Source organism: Chenopodium quinoa, unplaced genomic scaffold (genome assembly GCF_001683475.1).
Source record: "Chenopodium quinoa cultivar QQ74 unplaced genomic scaffold, ASM168347v1, whole genome shotgun sequence".
In the NCBI taxonomy this organism is placed as follows: Eukaryota; Viridiplantae; Streptophyta; class Magnoliopsida; order Caryophyllales; family Amaranthaceae; genus Chenopodium; species Chenopodium quinoa.
In genome coordinates this window covers 129999-148646 of record NW_018743332.1, presented here as the reverse complement: position 1 = coordinate 148646, position 18648 = coordinate 129999, and the positions used below count along the sequence as shown (strand labels likewise).

At 39.3% G+C, this 18648-nt stretch overlaps 1 protein-coding gene across 1 annotated transcript; it reads left to right on the top strand.

The window, feature by feature from the left end:
* Positions 1–13749: 13749 nt before the first annotated feature.
* Positions 13750–15960, top strand: LOC110737949. The gene is made up of 4 exons (XM_021918295.1): positions 13750–14050; positions 14264–14932; positions 15152–15487; positions 15590–15960. Exons 1-4 carry the CDS (start codon positions 13750–13752, stop codon positions 15958–15960), a joined length of 1677 nt encoding a protein of 558 aa, XP_021773987.1.
* Positions 15961–18648: the final 2688 nt, after the last annotated feature.

The window sequence follows — 18648 nt, the reverse complement described above, 5'->3', positions numbered from 1 at the left end:
CGACTGCCTGGACAGCTCAGCTTCAAACGTTCATAATTTCTTCGTTTCTTGCTGATATTTGGCATGACCTGTCGTTGGAAAGCTCTTGAACTCTAGTTTCACCTCCAACTTGAATCACCTAAAAATTCCTTATAACGAAGGAGCTATGGCTGAATGAAGTAGTTGCATCATATATTGATAAGCTTCTTCTCTTTCATCCTCGTTCCCATTGTTTATCTTCAACCATCAATTGTAAAATCAAGACACAAGGATTGTTTTTATTCACCTAAGTCACGTCATAACATAGAGAAGTTACCCAAAAGTAGAATGGAGCCATAAATGCCACCAATTGGAACATATAGTCGCATAACTCGTAGTTTTCAATGATGCTCCCGCATCAAACCCTCTCTCTTGAAAAGGAATTGACCTCAATTCTTAGAGATGACATAAAACTCAAACCAAAACTTAGATAATGACTTCATTATTAAAAGAAATAAATCCTACTTGGCTTCACAGAACACATTCAACTGATGTATCTACCCGGATCAAACACCAAGATGACGAACTTGAGCAAAATGAGGAGTAAAATTAAGTGAACCATTGTGTAGAGCAAGAGGAGAACAATAATATCACCATTCACATTATTGATTCTTTTACCCAAGCACCCACCACAAGCGCAATACGATAACCATGGGGGTTAGCTAACACATGATGATCCAACAAGTAGTGTAGAATCACATTGAAAAATATCATTGAAGGAATATCCAACACCAAATGTGGAACCAATGCAAGATGTACCAATAAACACATCGTAGAACAAAGAATTCCTTTCAAATTATTGTCTTGCAATACTCTTACCAACATGAAAATATGGTAAACAAGAATCTAGCTCAAGATGCTCATAAGAATTCGAAGTCATTGAACAACCACTTTGCTCATTAAAAGAGGCTTTCACAACATCCAACTTAAATTCTTCTTTCAATTCATGCTCTATATAGTAATCATCACAACTCTCATTAACATGAATGTCAAAAACCTCACTAGAAGAACATAAGGAAGGAGTAGGATTATATACCTCACTTAAGAGATTCTCATAAGTCGGAGACAAATAATCATCAACATGAAATGTGGACTTCATGTTTACTTCATTCAAGATCATAATCGGTAATGCCTCTTTGCAATTTGTTGACTCGACATCAAACACTACCTCTTCATCATAGATTGGTGGACCATAGTCTCTCTTATGATCAAGTGGAAAATGTGGTGTAGATATTTCTTCATCCATACTAGGAGCTTCAATTTTGCACATAGCCTCTTCCATCATAATTGGCAAAGGCTTGTGTGTCTCATCCTTTGATGCACAAGGAATTTTGAAAGAAGGTTTAGAATACCCACTAGCACTACTCACCTTATCAAGCTTCTCAAAGTTTAAAGCCTTTTGCACTACATGATCAATACTTCCATGGTCACAAACATCATCTTTTAACCTTAGCTTCCTCTCAAGATAACCAATGTTCCTAGCAATCTTATGTTTTGGGGCCTCTTCAATCCCACTCAAAATAGGAAGATTTTCAAACTCCCTTGTATACTTCTCCACCATCATAGATCATTGATTGAGAGCATTCAACTTAAGAAAAACATCATGCAAATAATCTCTAGGAACAAAAGCTCTACTCATGTGCTTCAATTTATCCCAAGATGTGATTTTTGTTTTTCCATCTTTCTTTCTATGATTCTTTAGTTCTCATACCACAAAGAAGCATGTCTTTTGAGTTAAGGATGGCCAATTTGAAACCTTTTTCATCATTATAACCCTTATATTCAAACACATTCTCCATACTCCTAACCCAATCAAGAAATTCATTAGGATCAAGATTACCTTCAAAGTCCGGAAGTTTCAAAATGGTATCTCGGTCACGGTTGTCCTCATGGTGCCGTTGGTGGTGTTCCCTTCTCCGATGAGGAGAGTGAGAATCATCTTCTCAACTTGGGCTTCTCCTTCTTCTAGGACATCTTCTAGGACATCTTCTATTCTCCAAGACCTCAAGAAGTCTATCAAACTTCCTTTCTAGACCATCCAATCTAGAGTGTTCATTGTAACTTTCATCATCTTCATAATAGTACCTATCACCCATGTTTTAATATAGAAAGCTTGTATCTTTGAGAGAAATTTCAAATTTTTGTGGGAAAAGATGAGATCTTTTGAGAGGGGAAAAGAGAAATTCAAAAAGGTAGGATCTTTCTAGGCTAATAATCTAGGCTCTTGATACCAAATGATATGAAATAACCAACAAAACCCAAGAAAAAGGGAGGAGAAATCAAGTAACAACAAGTTCAAACCAACAAAATAAGGCAAACCTATCTCAAAATCACCAAGATAATGAAAATAGGGGTCTTTATCAAAGCCAACACCAAGTAAAGCTAGGATTAAGGTGTAACCACAAAGATTACAAGGTAGCAATCACAAAGAAAACAAGATAATCACAAAGATTATGGTAGAGAGAGAAAGTCTCTTTGATTACAAAATTAAGCAAAGTTCAACATTAATTTCATTGCAAAAATGTCTTAAAACAAATTAAATAGTTCACACAAGCTGATAGAAAAACGGGAAAAGGTTCGGCCGAACTAAGGGTAAGTTTGGTCGAACTTGTGGGTAGGTTCGGCCAAACCTAGGGATGGTTCGTTCGAACTGTCCTGCTCCTGGTTCGGTCTAACCTTTGGAGTTCGTCCACTGCTGCAAAACTGACAAAATCGGGGGTTTAAAACTGACAAAATGGTTGGGTCGGACATGCTTCGGTTCGGTCGAACTCCCCTGCTCCTCGCGACTACCTGGATAGCTCAACTTCAAACGTTCATAAGTTCTTCGTTTGTAGCTGAAATTTGGCATGTGACCTGTCGTTGGGAAGCTCTTGAACTCTACTTTCACCTCCAACTTGAATCACCTAAAAATTGCTTGTAACGAAGGAGATATGGCTGAATAAAGTAGTTGCATCATATATTGATAAGCTTCTTCCCTCTCATCCTCGTTCCCATTGTTTATCTTCAACCATCAATTGTAAAATCAAGACACAAGTATTGTTTTTATTCACCTAAGTCACGTCATAACATAGAGAAGTTACCCAAAAGTAGAATGGAGCCATAAATGCCACCAATTGGAACATATAGTCGCACAACTCGTAGTTTTCAATAATGCTCCCGCATCACACAGGGCCCCCAATTTTATGGGGCCAATTTTCACTTAGAGCCTAACCTAAAAAAAAGTAATAAAAAAAAAAAAACTAAAGTTAGCCATCTCGTTATCTTCGCAAGATTGACTGGGTATTCTTCACAATCAATCTACTTTTCGAATTCCAATCTACTTTTCGAATTCCAATCTACTTTCCAATCAATCTACCTTCCATTTTCAATATCATCAAACTTTCCAAATTCCAATCTCCATTTTAATTTCACTACTTTTAATATGAAATTTTCATCCCTTTTTCTATTCCATATCTGATTCAATACTAAATTCTCATTAACCTTCTTATTTTACCCAAAAATAATTAGCAATTATCTCACTTTCCTCTTCCAATTTTCAATGGAAGAATTAATTTTTCAGTCTTTACCATTACTTCTCTTGATTTTCGTTTATTATCAAACATTCAAACGACTACTTTTTTTTACCATTTATAAATTTCCAAACAATTTCAGAATTTTCTACGACTCCTACTCAAAATTATTTTTGGGAGAAAATAAATACGATTTATACATTGTTTGATGAGATTTGATCTTTCTGTTTTGGAATTTTGGTTCTGGAGTTGTGATAAGTGACATTTATGTCACTCTTAGGGAGTAGTTTTAGAGTTATTTTTGTGTTTATTTTCCCTTTTATTCTCTTGTTTTCTTTTTAATAAAGTTTCTAGTTTATTTCTTAGTTTTAGTATGTTTTAATTTAATTTCTTTATTTAATTGGTTTCTAGTTTATTTTCATATTTTATTTGCTTTCGATTTATTTAATTTTGTTCCTTTTATTTGTTACTTTCATAGTGTTTATTAGTTTTATGTTTATTTTGTTATTTATTTGATTTTATTTACTTGTACAGTTTTATTTATTTTTTATTAGCTTAGTGTTAATTCTTTTATTTTCTATTTTATTTTATTTATTTCCGTTTTATTTATTTTATTCTTTGTCCCAATCCTCTCCTCAATCTTGCTCATGTTTGTAGGCGTGTTTGAGGTTCAAGGCATATGCTACAATATCCAAATGGAGTGAGTTTCGGGTTTGAGATAAGGGCATAAAAAACAGCCCTACTACTTACTGCTGGCCCATATCCTACACCCCACATTTCACCTTACCCTTCACCACACAAATCAGCAGCATCTCCACCTTCAGCCACCCTTAACACCATTCCCCGACTCCATCAGTCTCCCTCACTCAACAGAGCAGCCACTATCAGCCCTCCAATTCTCCTTCACCCACAATCAACCACCAAACTGCAGCCACTCCAGCTCCCACGCAACTGCACCACTGCAACAATCAACCAACACCCCATAACAGCCACCAACCTTTCCCCTGCTCCCTCACGCAACCACCAATTAACCTCCTCCATCCATCCTTCGCGCAGCAACGCCACCAAAACAGCAACCCTTCACCACATCTGACCTGCAATACAAACCGCCTACACCACCGTCAACAATCAGCACCAGCCCGCGCCGGCAATACCAGAACAACCTTTCAATTTCAGCCACCCAATCTCCGCATCCACCACAATTACTCAACCCTTCAATCAAGCGCCCAAAATCAGAGCAAATAGCAAATCAATCGGGTTTGAGCAAACCGTTGAGGGTTCGGTCAAAATGCAAAAAAATGTCAAAACAATCAGAAACTTTTGAGGTTTTGTAATTTGAAGAGGTGTGGTCAAACTCACCCATGGTTCGACCGAACCAACCCTGTAGTTCGGCCACACCAACACATGTTTCGATTGAACCATTTCACGAGATTCGCACGTGGTTGTTAATGAAGATCGAACGGTGGTGTTTGCTTGATGCCGATTTTCAATGATGATGAGCGGTGGTGATTTGATGATGATGGTCGTTAGTTTGATTTGGTGAGATGCAAAGCATGGGATTAAAACCCCATTTTAGCGCAGCTTAATTCGAAAAGAAGAAGAGGAAGTAGGGGTCTGATGTTTTTGGGGGATTTGTGGGTTTATTTTTATTTCATTTTCTTTTCTTTATTTCTTTCCCTTTTCTTATTTCTTTATTTATTTTATTTTTCCTATTATTTTATTAGGTTTGTATATATACCCATTTTTTGGGGGTAATTAAAAGGAGGAAAACAATTATCAATTATTCAACTCTCTAATTAGTTTTAGGAGAGTTTCTCTCTCTAGGTTTAGGTTAGGATTAGGGTAGTTTAGAGAGAGAAAGTAAGGGTTTCACCATTGTTGAGTTTGGATTTTGAAGTAGAAATTAATCATCTTTTCTATAGACTTTCATCTTCAATCAATGAGAATCTCTAACTCTCTCTTCTCTATTTTTATTGCTTTCTTTTGATTATTATTTTAGTTGTTGGTATTGCTTGTTAATCATGTTTATTCTTGATTATTTATTAATTAATCTTGTTATTAGCATGATTAGTGAGTAATTTTTCCATTAAGGGGATGGTTGTGGTGTAGTTGGATCTTGAGCATGTTCTAGGGTTTAGAATTGATTTATTTGTGATTAAAGTCTTTATATGCTTGATATTCTTTAATCTTCTTGCAAGTGCACATTGTTGGTTGATTAAAGGTGAATCTTTGCTAACAAGGAACGAAAGTTGACTTAGTTAAGGTTTAATACTATCGATTGTTATTTAATAGTACCTCTTAGTATATGGTTCTAATGTGGAAACATAGAGGCTATGTTAGGAGAAGCCAATTGACCTCGGAAGGCAGCTAGATTGGATCCTTTATTTCGATATTCGTGCATGTTTAGTTCATAATTAATTCAATTTCTATGCCTTATAATACAAGAAAATAACCTTTTCGTAGCGATTATTTTAACCTTTAGTATCGATTGTAATTGCAACAAAAAGCTTTCCCAACGAATGGTCATTCGATACAATATCCCCCGTTGCCTTAGCCTTTAGTAGTGGTTTTCAATATCGCTGGGGTTGGCCTCAATAATTGATACGAAAAATTACATCCAGTCGTGGTGATTATTGTAGTGATTACAATCGCTATAAATGTTTAACTCATTTTCTTCAAAAAAAAAACATGCGTATGAAGAAGAAATCCAAACTTGATTGAAGAAGCAATGTTGAATTACAAATCAAATCCAAGAATTACAATCTCTACTTTCTCTCTAGTTTCTCTCTCTAAAAACAAAGCAAATGAAATATTATCTAAAAGTTAGCTTTCAAAAATATTTACAAGAGTATTTATAGACAAATAAGAAAAACTGATCGGCCGCGCCTTCTCCAAGAAGATCCCGCGTGCGCGGAGAAATGGGTACGAAACCCATAACTAACTCCGCGAGCAATCTGGGCAAGACCCGCGTCCGCGGGTACTGTAGCCCGCTCCCGTAGCTCAGGGCGCGGCAATTGCCCTGTACCAAGTGAAGACAGGGGGGCCGCGATCTCTCTATCTGGAGCGGTCTCTCTAGATTCTCTACGCCCGCGGCTAGACCGCAGCTAGGGCGTGGAGAGTTCCTGCCCAAAATCACCAAAGTGATGCACTTAACCCGAGCCTGCGGCCCTCAGGATCTGCGCCTGCGGCAAAGAGAAGAAGCAGAGCGCCCTCTCTGAGCCCTCTCCAAGAGGCTTAAATCTCCTTTGCTTAGCTCTTCTTTCTCCTCTTGATTCCTTTGCGAAGCTAAGTCCTAAAGCACCTACAAAAGAAACCTAAGAGAGAAAATAAAAGAGAAAAAGAGCAATATAAAAGAGAAACACAAATAAAACTACATAAGGGAACGTAAAACACGAAAAAAAGAAGAAATAGAGAAACTAAAGGACAAATGACCAAAATGATAAAAGAAAAGAATGAAAAATAAAGTGAAAACATCCTAAAACACTACCCTATGAGTTCCATAAATGACACTCATCAAATTCCCCCAAGATAGACTTTTGCTCGTCACGAGCAAAGCAAAATCTAAAAGGAATAAGGAGGGTTTATTTAGAAAAGAAAAGGGGAGAAGAAGAATATACACTAAGACTCACTAACATAGGAATCACGGTTGTTTTTAGCTACAACAAGCCCTTTAAACCCTAAAGTCGCCTATGAGGACGAGTGAGGTCTCGTAAGGGTTTCCTAAGAGTTTAACCCACAACTCTTTGAAATAAAATGAGGCAAAATCATTTAAAAAGAAAAGAAAGTAAAACAAAAATTCAAACAAATAGCTCTTGACAACGACTTTCACAAACGGTCAATTGCAAATGCATGAACACTTTTCTATATGAAATGGGTATGCATGCTTCAAGATATTCACGGTTGATTGAAACATAAGGTATGGTAAGTGTAGAGAACTAATGAGGCGCAATCCACTTTCATCCCAAGCAATCTAGCCGCGTTCTCCATATGGTTTCAAATCTTCCCTTAGTAAGCGCTTATATGGTTCCTCGAAGGAACCAGAGAAAGAGTAGAATTTGAGGGTTTCTCGACATCTTGACCTTGCATCCCTTGTCCTTAGGCTTTAACTCATAATGCCCTCCCTCGGTATATGACTCAACTACTAGGTCGAAAGGACTTTCCCAAAGGTTGTAACGTAAGGGCAAAAGGTTAGGGGTAGGCTAAAATTTTTAAAATTTGGTGGTACACCTAGGTTATGAAGCAAATATTGGCCAAACCTCGACACCAAAACCGAGAAGTCACCAAACAAAAACAAACTAACACCCCCAAGCTTATTCAAATCTATATACACAAGCATATATACAAAAAGCGTAAACGCTTCTCCCCCAAGCTAAAAGGAAGCATTGTCCTCAATGCTTGAAAAGGAAAAGAAATTACATCAAAATATTTTTGGATTTTCTCATTTTTACTACTAATTCACCTTGTCTTTTTTTTTTGTGTATTTTTTGTATTTTCAATTCTTTCAAAGCAATTGTCCATGCCTATTTAACTTGGGACGACTTTTACAAATTTGCAATTGCATTGTCCTTGCCTTTTGTTTTACTTTGGACGGCTTTTAATTTATTCACTTACCATTATTCACACAAATATCGCGATATAAACTTGCTTTCAAGAGAACCAAATACCTAAAATTCTTCACCACAAACTCCAACAATAATGATCAATTGCTTCACAAAAACCAAGAATGGAAACGAAAATGAAACAAAAGGCTCAAGAACTAAAGATGTGGCTTGAAAAGAAGGGAAAAGGCTCAAATGGTTAGCAAGAAAGCAAATGTAAACCCAAAGAACTAAAAAGAAAGAAAAAATTTAGAAATGAAAAATTACCACCCTGAAAAGATGCCTTTGTCCTCCCTAGTTGGTTTGGTCTCGTGTTTGAGAATTATGAGTCAAGATTCAAGATTAGGTATGAAAAGGTGATGAGTGTCATTTATGGCACTCATAGGGTAGTCTTTTAGGATGATTTCATCTTCCTTTTTATGCTTTCTTATCTTATTTTTGGTCCTTTTTCCTTTAATTCCTTTCTTTCTTTCTTTCCTTGTGTTTTTTCGTGTTTTCTTCGTGTTTTCCTTTTATTTGGTTCTTTTTCCATTTTATTTCTTTTCGTTGTTTGTTTTTGTAGGTACCTAGGATTTTTCTCTGCAAGGGAATCAAGATGGGCTATATTGACTAAGCAAGGAGGAAATAATCGGCTTGGAGAGGGCATCAAGCCCTGCCAGTCTACCACGGGCGCAGGTACTGAAGGCCGCGGGCGCGGGCTCTTATGGACCAAATTGGCAGATTTCGACCAGGAACTCTCTGCGGTCTGGCCGTGGGCTTGCCACGGGCGCGGGTAGTTTGGAGAGCCCGCTCGTACGAGAGAGACCGCGGCCCTCTGATCACCCTTTGGGAGCAGGGGATTCGCCGCGCTTTTGCCGCGGGCGCGGGTGCTTCTGCCGCAGGCGCGGGCTAGAAGACCCGCGGGCGCGGGTGTTGCCCAGAAAGCCCGCGGAGTTTTTAATGGGTTCCGTACCCATTTTTCCGCGGGCGCGGGGTTTATTAGAGAGGGCGCGGGAATCCCGTTTTTCTTCTTTGCCTATAAATACACTTGTAATTCCTTTTTAAAGATAACTTTTAGATAATTTTCATTAGCTTAATTTTAGAGAGAGAAGTTCTTGGTATTGGATTTGTATTTCAACATTGGATCAATTGAGCTTGGATTTCTTCATTTTCAATCATTAATGTTAGTAAGATTTTCTTCTTCTAGTTCATCTCTTACTTGATTGATTTAGTTTCATCTTTGATTGTTTGTATTGCTTGGATTTGAATTGGATATTGTAGTTGATATTGCTTTCTCTTAATTTTGATTTAGAATGATGATCAATGCTAATTCTAGTGATTTTTTCTTGAGTTACACCATGATTAGTGAGTAGATTAGTTGCTAGGGAGAAGGGAAAGCATGCTTGATTGATAATTTGTGCTAGTTGATGATGTTTGATTGATTGAATTGTTGCAATTAAATTGGTTGACATAGTTTTGCATGTGATTAATTAGATTAGGAATGATCAACCTATAAGATTAATCTAGATTGCATTGCATTTCTTAATGACACGACCCATCAATTTTAGAATTGCTTTAATTGATTAAGTTTGATTGTGAATTTCCTTGATTAGCCATTCATAGTGACCCCTAGTTTGGCCTCTAGGAGATAGCTCTTGAACTCTCTTGATTGCTACTATTGTTTGTCCTTTGCAAAGCTTGAATCAAACGAAGAAATTGTCGATTAGCACGATTATTGAATTAGCATGTGGAACCAATATCCCTAGCATTTAGCTTATTGAATTACTTGATTAGTCTAATTTTGCTATCATAACACCAACCATTTTCTCACTTCAATATCCGAAATAGCTTGATTTAGGCTAAATATAACACCAACTAACTCCTTTGGGTTCGACCCTATATTTACCTATACTTGTTTTAGGTTGGTTTAGTATTTTATAAATAGTGTTTAATTTTGGGATAGGCAATTAACGACTAGTTTATTCCTCTATCAAAATGGCGCCGTTGCCGGGGAGTGAAATTCGTGCTTAGATTTAGTTGTTGAGTCTATTTCATTTTAATTAAAAAAAAATACAAAAAGATTTTGTTTCTTAAGGCTACATTTGTAGCCGTGCTACTAATATTTTCATTGAAGTTTTGCATGCATAGAGCTCGTGATCAATCCATTGTGCCTTTTGACCCGGAAATCGAAAGGACACTTTCAAGGAGAAGAATTTCTAGTCGATCCTTTAAGTTTAGTTCTTCAAGAGAAGAAGGATTTGAAGAGGAACTAGGAATGGGAGATCAACCAAGAGTTGCTTTGAAAGAATTGGGAATTCCCGGTGCGTACAAGTTTGAGAGTGGAATTGCTCCACCTACAACACCGGCGAATGACTTCGAAATTAGGCCGGCTATGATCGCTTTGATCGAAAGGAGACAATATAGCGGAGCTAAGAATGAGAGTCCTTTGAACCATCTCAAGGAGTTCGAAAAGTATTGCAACACTATCAAAGTGAACGGAGTTTCTCAAGAATTCATCCGGCTAAAGTTGTTTCCATTTTCTCTCATAGGCCGAGCCTTGGAGTGGTTGGATAAGGAGGTAAAGCCAAATTCCCTTCGAACATGGGACGAAGTCACCAAGGAATTCTTGTCCCGATTCTACCCATAAAAGAAAACAGCGGAGGCTAGAGCTTTGATTCAAGGGTTCAAGCAAAGACCTTATGAAAGCCTCTACGAAGCATGGGAGAGGTATAAAGAGTACCAATGGGAATGTCCCCACCACGGAATTCCAACCTATCAAGTCATTCAAATTTTCTATGGTGGCCTAAGTCCTCAAGGCAAATCATGCCTTGATGGGGGTGCCGGAAGTCCCATAATGAATCGGACGGAAGAGGAAGTGGTGGACATTATAGAGGACGTGGTTAAGTACTATAGAGATTGGCAAGATGGTGAAAGGGATTCAACTAGCAAGAGTAGCTCTTTGGTGTACTCTATAGACCATCTAAATGCGATCAACAAATTATCCTCACAAATGACAAACTTGGGGAAAGAAATGATCGCGATCAAGGCCAAGTTAGAAGGCTCATTTTCTTCTCAAGCTTCGAATTCTCACTCCCAATTTAAGGGGAGAGGTACCTTTTCTAACTCTCAACCCCCTCCCTCTTCAAATAACATGCCTAGTGGTTGCTTGTTTTGTGATGCATGTGGATCCTATGATCATGACTCTTGTAATTGCCCTCATGCTTCTCCGGAATGTGGTGATGATTTTGATAATAGTGAGAGTGAGCATTTGAATTATGTGTCAAATAATAATGTGAAAAGGTTTGATAATCAAAGAGGTCAATGGAATAGGAATTACCAAAACCAAGGTAATTTTGACAACTATAACCAAGGTGGTGGTTATAGGAACCAAGGGAACCAAAGTTCTTGTGGCAATATAACAATCAAGGTTATAGTAGTCAAAATCAAAACCAAAAAATTATGGTAATCAAAAACAAATCTATGGAAATCATAACCAAGGTAGTGGAAACCATAATCAAGGTTATGGTCAAAATCAAAATAGGGGTAATTGGAACAATCAAGGTAGGGGCAATTTTCAAAATAATTCTCAAAGAGGTCCCCCACCCGGATTTGTTCCAAAGACTCAAGGTGAAAATTCCTATTCACAATCTTCTTCTTCTAGGACCAATTTGGAGGAAATAATTGAAAATCAAACCAAGTTGTTGAACACATATATGGCCGTTAGTGACAAGAAGTTCAATTAAATGATGACCCACAACAAAATGCTCGAAAACCAAATTTCTCAACTTGCTAGTGCTTTTAAAGACCAAGAAAGCCCTTCTTCTTTACCTTCCCAAGGCCTAGATCCCAAGAAACCCGTGAATGCTATTGTTACAAGGAGTGGTAAGGTTCTTGAGGAGAGATTGCCAAGGAGGAGTGATAACAAGGAGGTCCCCAAGGAAGTTTTGGTTGAGAATGAGGGAAGTAGAGCATCTTTAGATGAGGTTTTGGTTGAGACACCAAGAGAGGTGAAAGTAGAGAAAGAGATTGTGAAACCCAAGCTCCCTTATCTCCAAAAATTCATGAGATACAAGTTGGATGAGCAATTTGGGAGATTTATTGATATGCTCAAACAACTTCACCTTTCTCTACCTTTCACCGATGTGATCAACCAAATGCCTAATTATGCCAAATTCCTCAAAGACATTTTTAGCGGAAAGAGGACTTGTGATGTTGTGGAGACAATCAATTTGACTGAAAATTGTAGTGCAATCATCATGAACAAAATGCCACCCAAGTTGAAAGGCCCTGGAAACTTTTCCATCCCTTGTTCTATTAACAAGATGCAATTTGATAATGCCTTATGTGACTTAGGAGCTAGTGTAAGATTAATTCCATATTTGGTTTCTCAAAGACTTGATCTAGGGGAACTCTTACCTTCTAACATTACCTTGCAACTAGCCTATAGGTCAATCAAGTTTCCAAAAGGTAAAGTGGAAGATGTTCCATTGAGGGTTGGGAAGTTTGTGTTCCCGGTGGATTTTGTTGTTTTAGAAATGGATGAAGATGCTACCATTCCAATTATTCTAGGTAGACCCTTTCTTGCTACCTCGGGTGCTATGATATATGTAAAGTGTGCAAAGATTTCCCTTAAGGTAGGAGATGAGGTCATAGAATTCGATTTGAATGAAAGCATGAAATATCCAAGTTCTTCTCTTGAAAATTGCATGATGATTGACTCTCTTGATCATGTTGTGTCTTCCATGCATGAGCACTTGCTCACCTCTAACGATGCTCTTGAGAATGTTTTGTTGAACAAAGACAAGCTAGGTGTACCGTGCAAGGAGGTAGCGTTATATGAGGAATTGCTTAATGGAAGCATGGAGGAAGTGGATGAACAATTGTGCTTGAAGATATCAAGCCATGAAGCTTTGCAAGCGGCCGCAACAAAAGAAGGTAAAGGTGTGCCTATGGTAGAGCTCAAACCTCTACTATCGCACCTTAGGTATGACTTCTTAGGCCCAAATTCCACTTACCCCGTAATTGTTAGTGCATCCTTGAGCGAGTGCCAAGCTCAAGCGTTATGTTGTGTCTTGAGAAAGCACCAAGGTGCTTTGGGCTATACTATCGATGATCTTAAAGGTATAAGCCCCGCTTTGTGTACGCACCACATAACGCTTGAGGAAGGCACCCTTCCTTCTATTGAACGACAAATAAAGCTACTTCCTCAAATGGGAGAGGTGGTGAAAAAAGAGATCACCAAGCTCTTGGATGCGAGAATCATATTCCCCATCTCAAGCTCTAGGTGGGTTTCTCCCGTTCATGTCATTCCTAAGAAGGGGGATATCACGGTAGTCAAGAATGAGAGTGGTGAGCTCATTCCAACTAGAACGGTCACCGGTTAGAGGATGTGTATAGACTATAGAAGTCTAAATACATCCACCAAAAAGGATCACTTTCCCCTTCCATTAATTGATCAAATGTTAGATAGACTAACAAGGCACAAGTTCTATTGCTTCCTTGATGGCTATTCGGGATTTTTCCAAATTCCAATCCACCCCGAAGATCAAGAGAAGACAACATTTACATGCCCCTATGGGACCTTTGCCTATAGGAGAATTCCCTTTGGCCTTTGTAATGCCCCCGCAACTTTCCAAAGGTGCATGATGAGCATTTTTGGAGACATGTTGGAGGAAGAAATGGAGGTATTTATGGATGATTTCTCCGTAGGTGGGGTTTCATTTGAAGAGTGCCTAGTTAATCTTGAGAAATGTTTGGCTCGGTGTGTAAAGGTTAATCTTGTCTTGAATTGGGAGAAATGCCATTTCATGGTGGAGGAAGGGATAGTGCTTGGTTATAAGATCTCTCATAAAGGAATAGAGGTGGATAAGGCCAAAATTGAGGTTATTGATAAGCTTCCACCTCCGGTGAATGTCAAGGGAGTGAGATCATTTTTGGGTCATGCAGGTTTATATAGAAGATTCATCAAGGATTTCTCACTCATTGCCAAGCCCCTTAATGATCTTCTTCAAAAAGATGTTGAGTTCGTTTTTGATGATATATGCTTGGAAGCGTTTAATAGATTGAAGAAGGCCCTAATCTCTACCCCCATTGTTCAAGCCCCAAGATGGGATTTACCCTTTGAATTGATGTGTGATGCTAGTGATTGGGCAATTTGAGGTGTTTTGGGACAACGTGTGGACAAGAAGCTTTATGTGATTTACTATATGTCCAAGACACTAAATGGGGCCCAAAAGAATTACACAACAATGGAAAAAGAATTCTTGGCCATTGTTCACTCTTTCGAGAAATTCCGGTGTTATTTGTTGGGTTCCAAGACCATTGTCTTCACGGATCATGCGGCTCTCAAGTATCTCTTTGCCAAGAAAGAGTCCAAGCCAAGGTTGATTCGTTGGGTGCTTGAATTACAAAATTTTGAAATAGAGATTAGGGATAAGAAGGGTGCGGAAAATGTTGTGGCGGACCATCTTTCTTACCTTGAGGGTGATCAAATTCATGATGATGGTCTACCAATTGAAGATAGAATGCTTGATCATGTCTTGTATGCCATTAAGGTTAAGGATCTCCCATGGTATGCCGACTTGGTGAACTTTCTAGCATGTGGGGAGTTTCCACCTTCTTTCTCCAAGAACCAAAAGAAGAAGCTTAAGAGGGAGGCAAGACATTACTTGTGGGATGAACCAATCTTGTATAAACGCGAGGTGGATGGCTTGCTTTGGCGTTGTGTCCCAAATGAAGAGGTGCCAAGTGTTCTAAATATGTGCCATTCAGATCCAAGTGGCGGTCATATGGGCGTTTCAAAAACCGCCACTAAGGTTCTTCAATGTGGTTTGTGGTGGCCGCATCTCTTCAAAGATTTGTGGGGATTTGTAAAGTCATGCGACCGATGTCAAAGGGTTGGGAATATCTTCAAGAGGAATGAGATGCCTCAACAGCCTATTCTTGAGTTAGAGGTGTTTGATGTTTGGGGAATTGACTTCATGGGACCATTCCCATCTTCATATGGTAATCAATTCATACTTGTGGCTGTGGACTATGTTTCTAAAGGGGTTGAGGCCATTGCCTCTCCTACTAATGACCACAAAGTAGTGTTGAAGTTGTTCACTAAAATCATCTTCCCAAGGTTTGGCGTGCCTAAGGCTATGATAAGCGATAACGGATCTCATTTTGTTCACAACGCCTTCCAAAAGATGTTGAGGAAACATGGAGTGCATCAACGATTCGGCCTCCCATATCATCCTCAATCGAGTGGCCAAGTCAAGGTCTCTAATCGTCAAATAAAGCTCATTCTTGAGAAGACGGTTGCAAGGAATAGAAAGGATTGGTCGGACAAGTTAGATGATGCTCTTTGGGCATATAGGACGGCTTTCAAGACACCTATTGGTACCACTCCATATCGTCTTGTCTATGGCAAGTCTTTCCATCTCCCGGTGGAGCTTGAACACCGTGCTATATGAGCAATCAAAAAGATAAACTTTGATTTAGAAAGTGCGGGGGAGAAAAGGTGGTTGGATCTTCATGAGCTAGAGGAGCTTAGACTTGATGCTTATGACTGTGCTAGCACCTACAAAGCTTGTTCCAAAGAAGCTCATGATAAGCTTATTGAGAAGAAGGAGTTTTTTGTGGGTGATAAAGTCCTCCTCTACCACTCGAGAATGAAGTTATTTCCCGGAAAGCTCATGTCAAAATGGAGTGGTCCTTTCTTGGTGAAAGATGTTTTTGCTAATGGCACCGTGGAGATTTCTCCTTTGGATTCCTCATCTTCTTTCTTGGTTAACGGTCATCGGCTTAAAAATATTTTGATGGAGTGTTTGTTGGTCTTATTCATAAAAATGATTCTTTTCAAACCACCTTGAGTGGGGTGGTAAACGTCAAGCTAACGACGTTAAACCAAAGCGCTTATGGGAGGCAACCCAGATTCTCACCTTTACTCTCTTTTCCTTCCTTTCTTTTATTTTTTGGTTTTTTGTTGATTTTTTTTGCTCTTACCCTTCCTTGTGTTTTTGGTTTGTTTTGTAGGGTGCCTTCATTCATCATATATGGAATAAATGTGTTTGTTGAGGGTGATAAGAGGTTTTAGAGTGTAGGGGACAGGGCACCCAGCGGGCTTGGAGAGGCCTTGGGTGCCCTTGCTTTCAACAAGTGGAAATCGGATCAGTAGCTCTCCGCGGGCTCTCCGCGGGCGCGGGTGCAATAGAGAGAGCGCAAGGTAAATTCAGAGAGGGCGCGGCTCATTTTCTCAAATTTGGATCAGAAACTCTCCGCGATCTCTCTGCGGGCGCGACAGTATTGGAGCGGGCACGGGAGAATTAGAGAGGGCGAGACCCTGGTCAGGTATGAAATTTCCGGATTTTTCTAGAAACTCTCTGCAGTTGCCCCGCGGTCTCTCTGTAGGCGCGGCAGTATTGGAGCGGGAGCGGCTTTGTCGAGAGAAGGCGCGGGGATCTGGGCTTTTAGTAGCCCGGTTCCTCTCTCTTTCTCTCTCTTCTCTTATTTTCCCTTTCACTCTTAATTTTCCCCATTCTCTCTCTTCCTCCTCTCAAACCCTAACCCCCAAATCATCTCTTTCACTCAATTTTACTCAAATTCACCCTTGTTTTCTCTTAAATTTCCATCCAAACTTCCTTTATACTCCATTTTCATCAAGTTTGCTCTTCTTTCTCGTGGTTTTCTTCCGGAATTTCGAGTCTACTCGGTTTTGTGCTTAATTTGAGTCTTTAATATTGGTATACTTCTCACCTTTGTTTTATTTTTGTCAATTTCAATTGATTTTTATGCATTGGTTGTGAGTGGCCTTGATTAAGCCTGAGTATGATGTTTTTGGTTGTTTGAATGGTGGTTTTGGAATTATTTTGGATGTTTTTGTGCTTCTTTTTGTGATAGATTGTTAATATTTTTGGTTGTTGTTGGATTTTTGGTTGTTTGTTGCTTGTAACAGGTACTTTGTAGTTTGTGGTGGTTTTGGGTGGTCTTGTGAACGGAGGTTTGTTCAGTTTGGTGGTAGTGTTGAATTTGGGTGTTTTTTTTTTTTTTTTTTTTTTTTTTTTTTGTGATTCATTGTGTTGGTTGAGCTTGAAAATATGGATTTGTTGAGGAGAGTTAAGAGTAGCAAGAGAAATTCAAACCAATCCCCCGGCCAATCCTCTCGTGGCCAACCTTCAAACACCGAACCCCCTCAAAACCAAACTACTCAAGATAATGCCCCACCTCCTCCTTTACCCGCTCTCAAATTTCATAACCGGGCTAAACACAACCCTATCTATAATTAAATGAAATCCCGGAAATTTAGACCGTCCCGCAACTATTTTCCCGAAGATATGGAAAAATTGGGTGTTGATGCCGATCTTAACATTTTGCTCCGTAATCTTGGTTTGGTTGAGTTTGTAAAGTCACCCCCCCGAACTTATTTGGAACCATGCATTGAATTTTTCTCCACCTTGGAGTTTAATATGACGGGGGATACCGACTATATCATCTCTTTTCAACTTTTCAATTCCAAGCATACCATGAACCTTGCGGAATTCAACAAAGCCCTTGGTTTCAACCCAAATACCGACATCTTTGAGCCCTTGGTTGCCCTTCACAAGACCGAATACAATGAGGTTGATTGGTGGAGAGCCATATCTATGAAGAAGTCGTTTGAATCTAAGGAATCGCTTGCTAGCGAGATCATTCACCCGGCTCTTCGTATTCTCCATCGGATTCTTGGGTATACAGTGTTTAGTAAGCAATATCTTGGGAAGCTTTCGAGGGAGTAGATCTTGGCGCTTTGGATGGCTACAAGGCCGGATTTAGGGCCAAAGTTGAATTTTGGGTATCTTTTCATAAAATGTTGTAAGTTGATCACCAATGGGAAGAAGACGGGTGAGATTCATTGTGGTGGTATGATTACTAGATTGATGCATTATTTCAAGTAAGAGCGTTTCTTGGGATCTTGCACTCCGATTGGAAAGAGTGAAGACATGTATTTGGATATGAAGAAACTTAACACCTTGCGCTTCATTTCTAAGACTAAGGGAAATGGTGGGTACTCTTGGCTAGTGCGTAATGTGCACCATTGTAGGCTCCCGAACCTAGTTGCCACCTTAATCACTCGAGAGGCTAGGATTGTTTGGAGGATTCCCGAGGATGACGGGAGGGTTGAGAATGTTATGGAGGAGGATGTTGGTGATGAGGACGATGATGATGATGATGATGGGCATGATGGTGAAGGTGAAGAAGGAGAAGGTGGTGAAGAAGAAGAAGATAATAAGAGCAACAACAACAACAACCGCAACAAAGAGGAAGAAGAAGACAACAACATCACTAACAAGACAACCAAAGAGATGCATATCTCCGTGAGATGGAGGCTATGCGTGAGCATATGGAGCGCATGCAATTGAGCATGCAAGGTATGTATTCAAACCATCAAACTTTGTCTTTTCAAACTAGCGCCCTATATGACGCTAGTGTGCGTAGGGGGGAGGTCACTCCTCTAGTGAACTACCCTTATGTGCCGCCCCAACAAGGGCCGGTGCCATCTTGGGGTGGTGACAACCTCCCCA